Consider the following 18,651-nt stretch of genomic DNA (forward strand, 5'->3'; position numbering starts at 1 on the left):
ATCCCAGGACCCTGGGATTATGACCTGAGCTGAAGGCAGACACTTACCTGACAGAGCCACTCAGGCACCCCTTAAACAATGCCTTTTAAAATCTTTTTATGTTTGTTTTGGGGCGCCTGGGTGGCTCAGTGGGTTAAGCCTCTGCCTTTGGCTCAGGTCATGATCCCAGGGTCCTGGGATCGAGCCCCGCATCGGGCTCTCTGCTCAGCGGGAAGCCTGCTTCCTCCTCTCTCTCTGCCTGCCTCTCTGCCTACTCGTGATCTCTCTCTCTGTCAAATAAATAAATAAAATCTTAAAAAAAAAAAACAAAACTTTTTTTGTTTGTTTTAAATATTTTATTTATTTGACAGAGAGAGAGAGAGAGAGATCGATCCATCACAAGTAGGCAGGCAGAGAGAGAGAGGGAAGCGGGCTCCCTGCTGAGCAGAGAGCCCCTGCATGGGGCTCGATTCTAGGACCCTGAGGTCATGACTCGGAGCTGAAGGCAGAGGCATAACACAATGAGCAATCCAGGCGCCCTAAACAGTGCCTTTTAAACAATTATTTCCTTCTTGTTGGTTTGCAGAAATTTAATTTACTCTGTATTTTAATCTCGTGGCCAATATCTCACTAAACAACTTTGCTAATTCTAATAATTTATCTGTACATTCCGACAATCATACCAACTATGAAAACAAGACTTTTTTTTCTTCCTTTCTAATCCCTGTAACAGGGAAGAAGGGACTCAATCCTTAATACAGTGAGTACGCTTTTGAAATATAAGCACAGAGACAAGCGCAAGATTTTTAGTTTTCTCTTTCACGCTGTGACCTTGTCAGAATTTTAAATCATTAATTAATTAATTTAGGATTTAACAAGCAACAGTTAATATGCCAATTACTGTGCTAGGCCTTGGAAATCTACTTTCCAACTTCAAAGAATTCATAATCCAGTGGACAGAAGCCTGATCCAGGATTTAAGGAAGAGGGGAGAAGGAGATGATTCTGATCAGGTAGGCAAGGAAGCCAAGTCATAGAAGCCTTCTGCAGCAGTCTCTAGTCAGGACTGAGACGCTAGTGGGGATTTTTAAGCAGGAAAATGTACTCACCAGTTTTATTTATTTGTAAGATAATTAATTCTGTTAGCGGTGGAAACAGGCCTGATATAAGGAGAATGAAGACAGGGAGATGAGTTACAAGACTCTTAAAGATGAGATAATATGGCCCGAGACACGGGGTGGTGGTGGTGGTGGTGGTTAAAGTACAAGCCGCCCTATAAACCCGACTGCCACAACCTACTTCACACCCCCACCCCTACTCCCATTCAGAGAAGCTCTTTAGGCTGACAAGGGACCACACAGATGGAGTGCCACAGGAAAGCAAGACAGAGGCAGAGGCCGAGGAGGGTAAGCAAAATTATGAACCCTGGAGCTACACAGTTCATGGTTTTTGTCATTTTTAAAGGATCAAGTCAGACATCTTTGAAAAATTCTGTGTAAACTGGAAGCTCTTGTACTGAATTTCAATGTGATTTTTCTCCTAATCCTTTGATGGAGATTAAAAATTTCCATATGAATACAAAGAATGAAACAACGCTTACTCTTAGCTCTTTTTCTCCCCTTTTAAGGCACAAAACCAATTGGGTAGCAAATGTTCCTTGGCCCCCTCTGGTGGAAAACAAGTCAATTCCCTTTGAAAAAATGACAAAGCATGGGCAGCTGGGGGATTTCAGAGCCATGATATTCACATTATGGGGCAAAGAGAACTGTCACTGCAGAAGCAAATAAACAAGCCTTGGCACACAGCCCCTTAGGGCAGAGCTCTTGAAGATCAGACGGTAGTTTAAAGAGAGGACTTGAAACAGTCCTGCCAGGCCCACCTGCCTCTCTGCTGGCACTCAGCGTCAGGTCCATTCACATAATGCAGTTAGCTCAGCAGCATTACAGAGGACAAAATTACTCTTCCTGCTTCCTACTCAAAGTAGAGGCAGCTCAATGCTATCCCAAGAAGTGGGATAGGCCACTGTGAACCTTTGTGAACGTCCTGACCTTGGGGCCCAAGATAAGCAGCTGGATCTACTGCCCTGGGCCTGGGCAATCACACTTTTCCCCTTTCCTTCTAGATACACCTGCCATGTCTCATGAAGGATATACACATCCTTCTAGATACACCTGCCACATCTCATGAATTATAAGCTTCCATGAAATAAGAAATCACAAAAGAGAACAACAGATTTTGGTTATTAGTTATGAACAACTCCACCAAATTAAAGACAAAATAATTGCTATCAATAGGATAAAAGATTAATACCCTAAATAGATACATGTTAAAAAATACTTTTAAATAAGTAAAAATTGGGCGCCTGGATGGCTCAGTGGGTTAAAGCCTCTGCCTTCTGCTCAGGTCATGATCCCAGGGTCCTGGGATCGAGCCTTACATCGGGCTCTCTGCTGAGCGTGGAGCCTGCTTCCTCCTCTCTCTGTCTCTGCCTGCCTCTCTGCCTACTTCTGATCTCTGTCTGTCAAATAAATAAATAAAATCTTTAAAAAAAAAAAAAAAGAAGTAAAAATTAAAACAAGATGCGATTTCTCCCCCAATCAAACTAGCAGATTAAAAACAATTTTTTTTAGGGGTGCCTGGGTGGTTCAGTCAGTTAAGCAACTGCTCAAGTCATGTTCTCAGGGTCCTGGGATCAGCCCCACCACCCCTTCCATCGGGCATCCTCCTGGTTCATGACCTGAACCCAAGGCAGATGCTTAGCCAACGGAACCACAAATAAACTTTTTTTTTTTTAAAGATTTTATTTATTTAAAAATGAATAAATAGACAGACAGAGAGATAGAGAGCACAAGTAGGCAGAGCAGCAGGCAGAGGGACAGGGAGAAGCAAACTCCCTGCTGAGCAGGGAGCCTGATTCAGGACTTGATCCCAGAACCCTGGCAGCCACTTAACTGACTGAGCCACTCAGGTGTCCCCAAATAAGTAAAATCTTAAAAAAAAAAAAAATTTTTTTTTAAAGACTTTATGTATTTATTTGAAAGAGTGAGTGAAGGCTGTGGGGTGAGTCTATGTTGGGGGAGGGAAGAGCAGACTCTGCACTGAGCCCAGGAGCCCAACCTGGTGCTCAATTCCAGGACCCTGAGATCACAACAAGATCACTACCTTGAGCTGAAACCAAGAGTCAGATACTCAAATGACTAAGTCACCCAGGTGCCCCTCAAATGAACAGATTTAAAATAATTCTCATTACCGATAAGGATGTTTTGAGACAGTTACTCTCAAACTATGGGAGTTAGAGTATAAACTAGTAAAATCTTTTCTGAAAAGAAACTAGCAATACATAGAAAAAGTGTTCAAGATATTCATATTATTTGACTCTGTAATTCTATTTCTATAAAGCTATCCAAGGAAAACACATTATGCTCAATAAATATTTGCTGAATACATGAATGAAAATTTCAGATTATAAAAAGGATCTTTGAGGGGCACCTGGGTGGCACGGTTGGTTGAGTGCCCCACTCTTGGTTTTGGCTCAGGTTATGATCTCAGGGTCGTGAGACTGAGCCCCATGTTGGGCTCTGCGCTGGGTGTGGGAGTCTTTCTCCCTCTCCCTAGTCTCCCTCTTCCTTGTTCTCTCTCTCTCTAAAATAAATAAAGAAATAAATCTTAAAAAAAACCTTTGGGGAAAAAAGTCATTCCTCTTAAGGTTATTTATAAAAATAGGGAACAACCAAATATTCAACAATGGAAGAAGAATAACAATACATCTATGTAACAGAATATCATACAGGCAAAACTCTGATTGTAAAGAACATTTTAATGACACAGGAAAATGCTCATGAAATAGTACTGAATAAAGAAAATGAAATGCTCATGTAATAATACTGAATAAAGAAAAAAACAAATTATTTTTATAGAATGATTTCAAGTATGTATATGTATATATAAAAATAAAATAATGGGAAGAAATACACTAAAATGCTCTTAGTTATCACACAGTAGAATTATGGGTAATATTTTGTTTTGATATTTTTTGAATTTTCCAAATCCATAGTCATAAGCCATTCCTTATTTCTTCTTCCCTTACCTTCTGTGGCATCACTCTCTTGATCTGCTCCTATTTCTGATAATTCCTTCCCCTAAAATAGTGGGTGTTTCTTAGTATTTTTCTTTTTTCTTTTTTTTTAAAGATTTTATTTATTTTTTTGACAGAGAGAGAGAGATCATGAGTAGGCAGAGAGACAAGCAGAGAGGGAGGGGGAAGCAGGCCCCCTGCTGAGTAGAGAGCCCGATGCAGGACTCTGAGACCATGACCCGAGCCGAAGGCAGAGGCTTAACCCACTGAGCCACCCAGGCGCCCAGTATTTTTCTTTTTGTCTACCATTTTTCTCATGCTATTTATCTCCCTGAGACTGATCATCACTTTGCTGCTTATTCCCAAATGTGGACCCATAGCCAAGACCTCTTCTCCTTTACTTTAGTCTCACAATTCCAACTGTTGGATGGACCCTGCCATTTGGATGACCCAGATACCGTAATTTCAATGTCTAAAACCGAATGCATCATTTCCCCAAATCTCTCCTCACCAACATTTGTTATCTTGCTTAGTGATATGAAGATTCATTTAGTCACACAAGCAAGAAATCTAGTAACCACCTGACTCTTCCTTCTTCCTGCACGCTTCACATAACCGTTCACCAAACACTGCTGACTTTTATGCCCTAAATCTCTTTTCAAAAACTGTCAATTTCTTTCTATCTCTATTGCCACAGCTTAGTCTAAGCCGCTGTCATCATTTGTTTGGATTGCTTCAACTGCTTTGAATTGGTCTTCCTCCCTCCAGTCTTACCTCTTGAAATCTGTCCTTCATATTGTAGACAGAATACTCTCTCTAAAGTATAATCTGATCATGTGTCTTATTTCTTCTATCTAACCCTCCATATTGTGGTTTTCCTAAAGTACAAATCTGATCTTACCTCCTTAAATTGAATGTTTAGGATAGTGGTTACTTCTGTGTGTTGTGGGGGATAGTTACTGTCTGGTAGGTAGCATCAGGAGAGCTCCTGGAAATCTGGTAATGTTGTTTCTTGACTAGAGTAGTAGTTATAAGGATGGGTTCACTGCTCTCAAATATCATTTCGCCTTAGAAGTCTTTCATAACACTTCTAGCTTCTGAACTCTCACAGCAAAGAGAATTATATACTATTTTCAAATCCATATCATTTTTTTAAAAGATTTTATTTATTTATTTGACAGAGAGAAATTACAAGTACACTGAGAGGCAGGCAGAGAGAGAGAGAAGGAAGAAGCAGGCTCCCTGCTGAGCAGAGAGCCTGATGCGGGACTCGATCCAGGACCCTGAGATATGACCTGAGCCGAAGGCAGCGGCTTAACCCACTGAGCCACCCAGGCGCCCCTAAATCCATATCATTTTTGAGTGTAATGTTAGGAAATTAATAGACATCATCTCAAATTCTTACAGCAATCCTCATGGTAGGTATTACTGTCCTTATTTTATAAGAGAGGTAATATGAGCTTAGAAAGAGTAATTTCCTTTCTTTTTTGAGAAATATTTTATTTATTTACTTGTCAGAGAGAGAGAGTGAGCGAGCGAGCATACAGGCAGGCAGAGTGGCAGGCAGAGGCAGAGGGGAAGCAGGCTCCCCACCGAGCAAGGAGACTGATATGGGTCTCAATACCAAGACGCTGGGATCATGACCTGAGCCGAAGGCAGTCGCTTAACCGACTGAGCCATCCAGGCATACCTAAGTATCTTTCTTAAGGTTACTACAGCTTTATAATTGGCAGAGCTGAGACATACTTCGTATCTATCCCAAAGACCATGACTCTTTCCACTACGCCATAGTAATTAGTACCCTGTTTATTGCAACCGTAGCACTTTCCATAGGATTTATAATTTTTTGCTTATTGTTTATACAGATAGATAGACATGTAGGAAGTGCTAAATAAATATTTATTTGAATGAGTGAATTAGTAAATGTGTAAATGACTGTCATCCCTCTAGGCCAGACAGCTGCCAATACTTTATTCTTCTGATTTTTGGACACTGAAAGTAGAGCTTTCCTTATCTGGAACTGTAATAAACTCTAAATATGTTTTTCTATTATTAATATTACTACCATTAAAAATCCAACATTTGAAAAAACATATGATTATTAGTTCTGCTGAAATCTGATATTTTAGCATTTTGCCTTGGTCTCTGATCAAGTCTTCCCTGTGGCTTCAAGCTTGCAGGGAAGGACTAAAAATTATGTCCATGGCAAAGGAAAACATTTGGCTACTTTTCATTCTGGCTTTTCTGTCTCTGTAAGCAAATCACAAGAACAAATCCTCTAAATATCTTTTACTTCAAGTCAGTCCTTTGAAATATTAGTTAGGAAAGAGGTAGAAGAGGAAACCTACTTTTATAGGGCCTGGAACTCAAGTCTACAGAACACAGTATTAAGGGCTTGGGTTTTCTTGCCTCTTCTTTCAGCTCTTGAAGCAGAGCTCTAATTGGGAGGATATGGTGATTGCTAAGTTAACTCTGTGCTTTGTTTTCAGGCTCCCCCCAACCCCACAAAGTAAATAGATACAATGTGAAATAGTAAACAGGAAATTATTTTAGATTAAAAGGTACTGATTTTATTATTATTTTTTAAAGATTTTATTAATTTATTTGACAGGCAGAGATCACAAGTAAGCAGAGAGGCAGGCAGAGAGAGAGGAAGGGAAGCAGGTTCCCCGTAGAGCAGAGAGCCCGACACGGGGCTCTCCCAGGATCCCAGGACCCTGGGACCATGATTCGAGGGGAAGGCAGAGGCTTTAACCTACTGTGCCACCCAGGCATCCCAAAGGTACTGACTTTAAAGCTAGGTATTTGGCATACAGTATTCTGTGATACCATTTTCCTTTTTAACAAAAACAATGAAAATGGCTATGAGAATAAATTTTCAGTGTGGTGCTAATGGCTTGAGAAAGAAAAACATGTTCACATCCTATAGGATGGAGAGATTGTTTAGGGTTATGTCAATCGAATAAGTACTCAAAGAATATACTTGGGTACTTATTGATGTTTGTTGCTTTGAGTTTTTAAAAATTTATGGTAAGTCCAACTCGTTTTTTAAAAATGTAAAAATGTAAAAACTATTTTTTGAAATGTATATTTAATAAAATACATTAATTTTAAATGTACAGTTTGATGAGTTTTGTCAAATGTATACTACTATAACTGTTACCCCAAAGGAAGATATCAACCACCCCAGTTCCCTTATGCTTATACCATTATACTACTCTACTATACTCTAATACTACTTACCACATTTTATTGTAATAATTTGTTTAACCTATCCCCCCTCACCCTAAACTGTGAGGAACCTGAAGCAGAAACTTCATGTTTTTATCTTTACTACCTAGCAAGGCAGTGCCTGAAACACCGTGGGTGATCAATTAAAAGTTAATTTGAGTTCTTAGTGTGCACCAACTACTGCTCTCAGCTCTTTTTCTAATTTCAATTTTATTTTTTAATTTAATTAATTTTTTAAAAAGAGATTTTATTTATTTATTTGACAGAGACAGACACACCAAGAGAGGGAACACAAGCAGGGGGAGTGGCAGAGGAAGAAGCAGGCTACCCGCTGAGCAGGGAGCCCCATATGGGACTCGATCCCAGGACCCTGGGATCATGACCTGAGCTGAAGGCAGACGATTAACGACTGAGTCACCCAAGTGCCCCTCAATTTTATTTTTTTAAGTAGCCTCCACACCCAGGGTAGAGCCCAACATGGGACTTGAACTTATGACCCCGAGATCAAGACCTAAGCTGAGATCAAGAGCTGGACGCTTAACCAACTGACCCACGGAGGTGCCCCTGCTCTCAGCTCTTTACAAGTATTTTCAACAACAACCATATGGGTCAGGTACTATTATTCCCAATTTTCAGATGAGAAAAGTGAGGTTTAGAAAATCAGACACCCATCCAAGGTCACACAGCTCAGTTACTAAACTTCTCTTGTCAAAGGCAATGCAGGTTTTCTTTTCTCCATAGCTTTCCCTATAGCTTTTCTACTTGGTCAACTACAGAAAACCTCATCTCTCCTCCACTACTGGTATTACTGATATATTTATCACATTTCTTTGGTTGTCTGAACTATCATCACATCTCTTCTCACACCATTCACCAAGCATATATTAAGTGAGTTAGCAGCAATCCAGGTAGGTATCTAATCTCAAAAGAATTTGGGTAGAAGACATTAACATGTAAACATCTGAAAAATAAAAATGATCCCCTGCCCCAAAAAACCACAGGGCAAATACGTTGTCGTCTACAAGTTAAAGACAGTGGGGGATTGCTAAAGTGTCCTTTCTTGAAGTAGTGCCTGCCACGTTTACTCTTCCCTTCCATCCCTAAAGGAGTCATCATTTTATAACCAGATAATTATAAGCTTCCTAGTTACCTTGAAGGAGTCTCCTTCTCATCCAGCATGGTCTATGTTCTCCTGCCAGGTAGTACCACTGCTCATTCCAAAAAGGACTATTCTGTTTGAAGATCTGTATCTCCCTGTTAAGCTTTCAAAGCATTCTACATGCTGCTCCCACCAAACTATTCAATCCCATGTCCCACAACTTTGAGACAAGACCTCCACTATTCCAGCTAGGAAGGAATAAAGAATATCTTGAGTACTATTCTCATTTGTCCTGTTTTTTTCCTAATACATTGAACTTTATCACTTTTCAATACAATGCCTTTAATCCCAATGATTCTGACAGGTGTAGGGTAGATGGGGGTAATGAAGAGATAAGGGTCTCTTTAACAGATCCTGAGATGGGGAGGTTGTCTGAGCAGAGGCTCTGTACCATTCTCTGTTGCAGCAGGCTCTGGGAAAGTCCCATTCGAAAGAGCTTCTGGCTATGAGCCACAGACTCACCAAATTAAGGCTTGTCCTTAAGGCACAGAGCACTGCACTACACTTGCCAGGTGTGGGAACAGCTACCTGGTGGCCAGATGAGTTACAAAGGAGCTACAGCAGCGAGGATGAAGCTAGCTCTGGTGCAAAATTGTCTACATATCCCAGCATCAAAAGCTAAAATCCCATTAGGTAGTATTAAGGAGCACTGTTAGTTGTTTCTTTTTAAGGTGTGATAATGGCATTGAGGTATTTGATTAAAAGATAAAAAGACTTTATATTCTACAGATACATACACAGATATTTATAGATAATAACAATTGAAATAATTACATATGAAATTACATCATAATGACCTGCTTTAAAATAATCTGGCATGACAGTGAAGAGATGGGTGGTAGCACATACAAAACAAGACTGGCCATGAACTGATACTTGTCAAAGCTGTGTGGTGGATACAGGGGACTTCATGACTTTCTCTACTTTTTCTACCACCACTGCATTCTCTCCCAACACACCACAGGGCCTACTTCACAGGGCTTTGTTTTCACTTGAGAAAAAACATGCCCTTAAAGGCCAAGAGTGAACTTCATTTTTGGAATACAGATAGCCCAGACTAGTGACTCGAAAACAGGTCCCGGAATTAATGTCTAATCTTGGTGCAAGTTTCCTTGCTATTTAAAAAGCAAAGTCCCGGGACGCCTGGGTGGCTCAGTTGGTTGAGCAGCTGCCTTTGGCTCAGGTCATGATCCCGGCGTCCTGGGATCGAGTCCCACATCAGGCTCCTTGCTCAGCAGGGAGGCCTGCTTCTCCCTCTGCCTCTGCCTGCCATTCTGTCTGCCTGTGCTTGCTCTCCCCCCCCCCCTCTGATAAATAAAAAAAATAAAAAAAAAAAAAAAAAAAGCAAAGTCCAGTAATTTACCCTGGAGCTTAGGCTGCAAATTTCCTGAGGGCAGGGCCCATGTCTGCTTATTTACCATTGAGCCCGCAGCCCATCTAGAACAATGCCTGCCTCATCACAGATGCTTAATAAATATTTATTGATCAAACAATAAAACAGAATTATAAGTCAGAGGGGATCAAGGCAAAAGGGTGTCCTAGGGTGGGGAAATAGAGAAATAACAATCGCTAGAAAAGTTTTCCAGGAGTCCAAATAACTTCTTTTGCCATTGGTTCTACACGGGTCTTCGGTGGGCGGGGATGTTAGCAGGTGTAGTCAGGAGTTGAGGGTTAGGATGCTGTAAGAAATAGACTGGGGCACAGAGGAACACTTCCCCTTCCCCTATCGTAATATTCCTGTATATATCTAAGTCTATCAGCTGAGGCCATGCTAGCATTTAAACTCCGGTTCTCAGACTATCTTCCTCAGCTGATCTGAGGAACTTACTGCTGTGACACCAGCCCACTTGCTTTTCAGTCTACCAGTGCTATTCAAGGTAGAAACTTATCCAGCAGTCATCGAGGGAGACTGGCTGCTCCTCTTCTTAACCATATAGTTACTGAATCTTTTCCTACCTGTTCTTCTGAGGACTCTTGTTGTGTTTACTATAAAAAAATCCTTGAGATCAGTCTCAGAGGAGGTTTTTTCCTCTGGAAACCCAAGTCCTGTGATCTGTCAGACACAATCTCTGTAAAGTATTTAAGGCCCACAATTCTGTTCTCAAAGCAAAATCAGAGAAAGTACCAAATTTTGTTTCTCTGCATTCATTAAAGTCCATTTGGTGAGGTGGCCTTTGCCAAAATTGGAAGGAAACTTTTTTTCCCTCCTCTTGGGTAAGTCTCTGAACCTTTGCTAAGAGGGCCCACATATAAGATAATTGCTAAGGGGAGGATGCCTGCTTGGAGACAAAACAGCACTAGAGTTATTAGGGAGCTCAACCCTGTGGAAGGAAGAAGAGCCTGGAAGAGCCTATGAAAGAGGCATCATAGTTACTATTAGTTTTACAAAAATATTTTGTTGGGTTATTACTCAAGCCCCAAAAATACAAGCAGGGGACTCTGTGATACAGACAAAGCAACAGTATGTTGGTAACACGATTTCATTTTTAAACGAAGGTGAGGACCGGCTATTATTTAATATAAACCAGCTATCTAACATGATCAAGGTTTAGAACTATTAAATAAGAACATGATTAAGGTTTAGAACTATTAAATAAGAACCAAAGTAGTTAAAACTGTGAGTTTGAATCCACCCCCTCTTTCTTACTTGTTTTCCATTAGGAAGTCCACAACGTATTTTTTCAAGCAGTAGAGATGGGCGTCCACAAGGCCTGTGTGGAAATGTATTCTAGGGTGCCTGCAAAAACAATCAGAGAGAAGGGGCTCACAATCAAGTAACATGGGTTCTATCCTATTTTTAGGTAGTAGGCATTAAAAGGTTTATAAGAGTCAAAGCCATGATCCCCCACTGATCTCCTCCTCTGGGGAGACCAAGATGGTGGATACCGGTACTGATTCTACCACAGAAAAGGTTTTTTTATAGAAACCCTACCTCATACTTTATCAGGCCTTTAGGTGAACCATCAAATCACTGAGAAGTCATCTTCTTCCATCACAAACTTCTACTCACAATTCCTTTTTTTTTTTTTAAAGATTTATTTTAGAGAAAAAGTGGGTGTGAGAGCCCAAGCTGGGGGGAAGGGTGGAACAGGAGAATCCTGAAGCAGATTCTGAGTACAGAGCGTAACACAGGACTTGATCCGAGGACCCTAAGATTATAACCTGAGCCCAAATCAAGAGTAGGCTACTTAATCCTCACAATTCTTACAACTAACATTTTCCTGCTTTTACTCTAACTGCCCTACTTCCTGCAGGCCATATACTTCAGTCATGCTTTCCTCCAGGATTTGGCATGTATCACTCCATTTTCACAGAAGATGAGGTAAAATTCTGTGAACACTTAACTCCCTACTCTTACATATTCATCAGGATTTGTCCCAGATATAGCTCCTCCAGGAAACCTTCCCTGACAATCCAAGTTTACACCCCCACAGTGCTTGGTGCCCACCTCTATCAGATAAGTTATCATCCAGTAAGTAACAGCCTACTTCTTGGTTCTCCCCGCTAGATTGGGAGTTCTCTGAGGGAGATAGCATTAGATAGCTATAAAGATAGCCTTAGCTATCTAAGGCTATCTTTATAGCCTTAGCACTTAGCATTATACCTGACACAGAGAATGTATTTAATAAATAGCTATTGAATAAACAAACACATGAATGAATCTGGCCAAATTAAGGCCTCCTGCTTAGTTGCTATCTATTTTATTTCAAGATTTTATTTATTTATTTGACAGAGATCACAAGTAGGCAGAGAGGCAGGCAGAAAGAGAAAGAGAGAGGAGGAAGCAGGCTCCCTGCCGAGCAAGAGAGCCCCATGCAGGGATCGATCCCAACACACTGGGATCGTGACCTGAGCTGAAGGCAGAGGCTTTAACCCATTGAGGCACCCAGGAGCTCCTAGATCTTTTTTTTTTTTTTTTAAGATTTTATTTATTTATTTGACAGACAGAGATCACAAGTAGGCAGAGAGGCAGGCAGAAAGAGAGGGAAGCAGGCTCCGTGCCGAGCAGAGAGCCCGATGTGGTACTCGATCCCAGGACCCTGAGATCATGACCTGAGCCGAAGGCCGAGGCTTTAACCCACTGAGCCACCCAGGCACCCTCCTAGATCTTTTTTTAAAAAGATTTTATTTATTTATTTGACAGAGAGAGATACAGCGAGAGAGGGAACACAAACAGGAGAAATGGGACAGGGAGAAGCAGGCCTACCCCGATGTGAGGCTCAATCCCAGGACCCTGGGACACAGAACTGGACCAGCCAAAGGCAGATGCTTAATGACCGAGCCACCCAGGAGAGCACCTCCCCCCGCCCCATTTTTAGGTTCTTGAGTACCAAGAAGTTCTTGAGGAAACAGAATTTTACAAATGTGAATGTGGTTACTTTGTGTTGCCAGGGTTTCACCTGAAGTCCACATCCTAGGGGTGCCTGGGTGGCTCAGTTGGTTAAATTGTCTATTTTGGGCTCCCTGTCATGATCCCAGAGTCCTGGGATTGAGCCCTCCACTGGGCTCCTTGCTCAGTGAGAAGTCTGCTTCTCTCTCTTGCCCCCTCCTCTGTGCAAGCTCTTTCTCTCTCTCAAATAAATAAATAAAATTAAAAAAAAAAAATGAAGTCCACACCTGATAATCCTTTCCCACTTGATCTAGCCAATTTATTTTTTATTTTTATTTGTTCTAAAGATTTTGTTTATTTATTTAACAGACAGAGATCACAAGTAGGCAGAGAGGCAGGCAGAGAGAGAGGAAGGGAAGCAGGCTCCCTGCTGAGCAGAAAGCCCGATGTGGAGCTCGATTTTAGGACCCTTAGATCATCCTAAGATCATGACCGAGTCAAAAGCAGAGGCTTAACCCACTGAGCCACCCAGGTGCCCCTTATCTAGCCAATTTAGAAAGTTAAACTCTCCTGTCTGTCCCTTGGTTTATGAAGTCCTTGAATCATTCAACACACTCTACCTATATTATTTAATCCTCATAACTATGTCACAAGGTAGATATTTTATCTTATTTTTATAGCTGAGATCAACTTTTATTATACACATAGGAAAGGAGTAACTTCAGAGTTTTAATAAATAGGGTGGCTCAGTTGGTTAAGCGTGTGCCTCCTGGCTGAGGTAACGATCTTGGCCTCAGGCTGGGGCCTGCTCAGCGGGGAGTCTGCACGCCCTTTACCCCTCTCCCTGCTCTGACCTCTCTCCCTCTCAAACAAACGAAATTTTAAAAAAGAAAAAATTTTAAAAAAAGAAAAAAAGTTTGATTACGGACGTCTGGGTGGCTCAGTCAGTTAAGCGGCTGCCTTCGGCTCCGGTCATGATCCCAGGGTCTTGGGATTAAGTCCTGCACTGGGGCTCCTTGCTCCTCAGGGAGTCAGAAATCACAGACAGAGATCACAAGTAGGCAGAGAGGCAGGCATAGAGAGAGGAGGAAGCAGGCTCCCTGCTGAGCAGAGAGCCCCATGCGGGGCTCGATCCCAGGACCCTGGGACCATGACCGGAAGGCAGAGGCTTTAACCCACTGAGCCACACAGGTGCCCCAATAAATAAAATCTTTTAAACAAAAGTTTGAATAATCATCTTCTAAACTGTTATCAATCTCTAGCATATATGGTAGTAACATTCATACAGCACCTTATAATTTACAAATGTTTTTTAGCTTTTTACTCTCATCCCTTAAAGGAGGTAAAACAACAACAAAAAATTCTCCCATTTCAAAGAAACATTCCAAAAATTTAGCTTGTATATTCATACTAGAGATTTAACTACAAATGTGGAATATAATGAAGGAACAGAGATGGCAGATTCAGAGATTTTTTTCTTTTCTTTCAGATTAAATTTATAGTGAATGTAAACCTTGGGACTGGAGACTAATGGCATTTAAATTGTCAAGAAGGTGGTTTCCTTACTTTATTTTATAGTCTTGAATGACAACAGAAATAAGGACTGAGTTTTTAAAATTAAATTTTATTTTATTTATTTAGTTTTAAAGATTTTATTTGACAGAGAGAAATCACAAGTAAGCAGAGAGGCAGGCAGAGAGAGAGAGAGGAGGAAGCAGGCTCCCCACTGAGCAGAGAGCCCGATGTGGGGCTCGATCCCAGGACCCTGAGATCATTACCTGAGCCGAAGGCCGAGGCTTTAACCCACTGAGCCACCCAGGCATCCCAAAAATTTACTTTATTTTTTATTTTTCGATTTACTTATTTATTTAGAGAGAGAGAGAGCATGCAAGTGAGGGGAGAGGCAGAGGGAGAGAGTGAATCTAAAGCAGATTCCCCGCTGAGTGTGGAGTCAGACACAGGGGCTAGATCTCAGGACCCTGAAACCATGACTTGAGCCAAAATCAAGAATTGACACCTGGGACGCCTGGGTGGCTCAGCATGGGGCTCCTTGCTCAGTGGGGAGCCTGTTTCTCCCTCTGCCTGCCACTTCCCCTGCTTGTGCTCTCTTTCTCTGTGACAAAATATTAAAAAAAAAAAAAAAAAAGAAAGAAAGAAGAGTTGACACTTAACCAACTCAACCCCCCACGTGCCCCCCAGAAGCACAATTTTTTGAAGTTTTTAATTTTAATTCCAGTATAGTTAACATACAGTGTTATATCATTTTCAGGTGTACAATACAGTGATTCAACAATTCTATCCATTACTCAGTGCTCCTCACAAGTGTGCTCTTTAATCCCCACCACCCATTTCACCCATCCCCCGCCCCCCAGCTCCCCTCTGGTAACCATCAGTTTGTTTACTGAAGTGTAATTTATATACCATAAAATTCACGTGTTTTGGGACGCCTGGGTGGCTCAGTTGGTTAAGCAGCTGCCTTCAGCTCAGGTCATGATCCCAGCGTCCTGGGATTGAGTCCCACATCGGGCTCCTTGCTTGGCAGGGAGCCTGCTTTTCCCTCTGCCTCTGCCTGCCACTCTGTATGCCTGTGCTCACTCTCGCTCCTCTCTCTCTGACAAATAAATAAAATCTTAAAAAAAAAAAAAAATTCACGGGGCGCCTGGGTGGCTCAGTGGTTAAGCCGCTGCCTTCGGCTCAGGTCATGATCTCGGGGTCCTGGGATCGAGTCCCGCATCGGGCTCTCTGCTCAGCAGGGAGCCTGCTTCCTCCTCTCTCTCTCTCTCTGCCTGCCTCTCTGCCTACTTGTGATTTCTCTCTGTCGAATAAATAAATAAATAAAATCTTTAAAAAAAAAAAATTCACGTTTTAGGTGTACAATTGAATTGTTTTTAGAAAATCTGTACAGCGATACAACTACCACCACAATCCAGTTACAGAACATTGCTATCATTCAAATAAAATCTTAACACGACAATACAACCAATCAATTCCCCTTTCTCACCCTCAGTTTCAGACAATCACCGATCTGCCTTTTGTTTCTACAGATCCGCCTTTTCTCTTTTTGATTATAGCCATTCTAGTGGGTGTGAAGTGGTATTTCACTACAGTTTATTATTATTATGTTTTTTTTTTAAAGATTTTATTTATTTATTTGACAGAGAGAGATCACAAGTAGGCAGAGAGGCAGAGAGAGAGGAGGAAGCAGGCTCCCTGCTGAGCAGAGAGCCCGATGCGGGACTCGATCCCAGGACCCTGAGATCATGACCTGAGCAGAAGGCAGCGGCTTAACCCACTGAGCCACCCAGGCGCCCCCAGTTTATTATTTTTTTAAAAGATTTTTTACTTATTTATTTGGGAGACAGAAATCACAAGTAGAAATCACAAGTAGGCAGAGAGAGAGAGAGAGGAGAGGAAGCAGGCTCCCTGCAGAGCAGAGAGCCTGATGTGGGGGCTCCATCCCAGGACCCTGGGATCATGACCTGAGCCGAAGGCAGAGGCTTTAACCCACTGAGCCACCCAGGCGCCTTTCACTACAGTTTAAATCTGCATTTCTCTAGTGATTAATGGCATTGAGAACTGTTTCATGTGCTTATTAGCCATTTGTACATATGTATTTATTTATAAAAATATTTTATTTATTTGTCAGAGAGAGAGAGAGAGCACAAGCAGGGAGAGCCGCAGGCAGAGCAGGCAGAAGGAGAAGCAGACTCTCCTACCCAACAAGGACTCAATCCCAGGACCCCAGGATCATGACCTGAGCAGTATGAAGACACTTGACTTGACTAAGCCACCCTGTACATCTTGTTTTAAAAAGATTGATTGATTGACTGATTTTAGAGCACAAGCTCACTTAACATTCATCAGCAGCAGGGGTGGGGGGTGAGGGTCAGGTGAGGAAGAGAGAAAATCTTAAGCTGGCTCCATGGCAAGCACAAGCCTGATATGGGGCCAGATCGCATGATCCTGAAATCACAACCTGAGCCAAAATCAAGTCAGAAGCTTAACCGACTGGGCCACCCATTTGCCCCTAGACTGGTTATCTTTGCTTTAAACATAATTATTTTTAAAAGTTCCTTTTTGGGAAGCCTAGGTGGCTCAGTCGGTTAAGCCTCTGCCTTTGGCTCAGGTCATGATCCTTTGGCTTCAAAGGCAGAGGCTTAACCGACTGAACTACCAGGTGCTCCTGCAGCAGTCTTTTCTTATTATCCCAGATTTTGTATAATGAAAATCTCTGTCACCAAATCAAGTATGGTATTTCATGACTATAAGGATGATAATCACTAGCAGAAGGATGGAGAGAAGAATTAAATCCTAACGGGATTTAAATCCTAAAGGAAAATCCTAACGGGATTCTTTTAACTTTGTAATATTTTCTTGCATGCTATCAATAATTTTATTTGCTTGATTCTGAAAATGCTTAATTTCATCATTTCTAGGTGCAAATCTTGGTCCAGATGATCCCCTGAGAAAAAAGTCCTCTTCTTCATCTGAATCATCTTCCAAAAGATTTCTCTTTTCACTTTGCACAGAACCAGTGACATCATCATCATTTAGGTGATGCTTGAACTTGGGAGGCATACTTTCCACTCGATGAGTATTCTTCTGTTTCCTGGCAGAGTAAGTATTCACCACCTGGTCCTCTGGGGAGCTCTGGGCAGTTCTTCAGGGTGGGAAGGGGAAGGAGTGGGAAGGGCAGGAAGAAAGCAAGGAAGGGAGACAGTGGGAGCAGACCTGGTGCCCACTCCACAGCAGCTATGTGCCTCATCATTACAGTTTATTTAAAAAAAAATTTTTTTTTAAAGATTTTATTTATTTATTTGTCAGAGAGAGAGAGAAAGAGAGAGAAAGATCACAAGTAGGCCAATAGGCAGCCAGAGGCAGAGGGAGAAGCAGGCTACCCGCCGAGTAAGGAGCCCGATGTGGGACTCGATCCCAGGACGCTGGGATCATGACCTGAGCCGAAGGCAGCCACTTAACCTAAACTGAGCCACCCAGGCGTCCCTAATCATTACAGTTTATTTTTAATTTTTTTTTTTTAAGGATTTTATTTATTTATTTGTCAGAGAGAGAGCGAGCGAGAGTGAGCACAGGCAGACAGAGTGGAAGGCAGAGTCAGAGGGAAAAGCAGGCTCCCTGCGGAGCAAGGAGCCCGATGTGGGACTCGATCCCAGGACGCTGGGATCATGACCTGAGCTGAAGGCAGCTGCTTAACCAACTGAGCCACCCAGGCGTCCCTAATCATTACAGTTTAAAAGAAACCAGAGACCAAGGTTGCTCAGAAGTAGCTATCTATAATTCTACCTATAATTCTAATAAGACAGATTTTGGGGCAAGCACCTGTTGGATGGGTACCTGGTAGCTATTTTATAGGAAGGCACTCACTTGCCAGACCACCCCAAATGCCTGATCTTGGTGGCACTGTAAGTGGTCATCATGTATGCACAGGGAGTTCCAAACCAAAGGTCTGCCTGCAGCAGAGTGGCTATGACACCGTTGGGGCTCAGGCCCCAACTAGGAAAAGCAGTTGTGTTGATGTTAAAGCCCTAGACTCAAAGTAGCAGCAGACAGGGACTTCCAGAGCTGGAAGAGTTCTTTGGAGTTCTAAGGACTGCTCCTCATTGTACGGATAGAAAAACAAAAGGAAATTATTTTTGTCTATGTTAAAAGCAATCCATTCACTCCTCTAGGTGACAGTCTCTAGCCTACATTCACTGAATACCTACCGTGTGCGAAACATTTGGGATACAGCACTGAATAAATTGGACATGAAAGCTGCATGAAGTGTACAGTGTAATTAGGCTAAGTGTACAACAAATGAATGGCAAGCACAGAATGCGACAGAAGTGTGTAATAAGGGACCTTGCCCAGGCTGGGAAAT

The 18,651-nt window shown here is 42.0% G+C and overlaps 1 protein-coding gene across 2 annotated transcripts in view; it reads right to left on the reverse strand.

Annotated features, from left to right (window-relative positions):
* The window catches only part of EIF2B3 (eukaryotic translation initiation factor 2B subunit gamma), a 128,835-nt gene that overhangs the window by 36,382 nt on the left and 73,802 nt on the right, over positions 1 to 18,651 (reverse strand). For both annotated transcript variants that reach the window (XM_059374557.1, XM_059374556.1), the window contains exon 6: positions 11,091 to 11,180. In XM_059374557.1, the coding sequence (XP_059230540.1) occupies positions 11,091 to 11,180 (90 nt within the window). The remainder of the gene's footprint in view (positions 1 to 11,090; positions 11,181 to 18,651) is intronic.

This window comes from Mustela nigripes, chromosome 14, assembly GCF_022355385.1.
Source record: "Mustela nigripes isolate SB6536 chromosome 14, MUSNIG.SB6536, whole genome shotgun sequence".
NCBI classification, from domain to species: Eukaryota; Metazoa; Chordata; class Mammalia; order Carnivora; family Mustelidae; genus Mustela; species Mustela nigripes.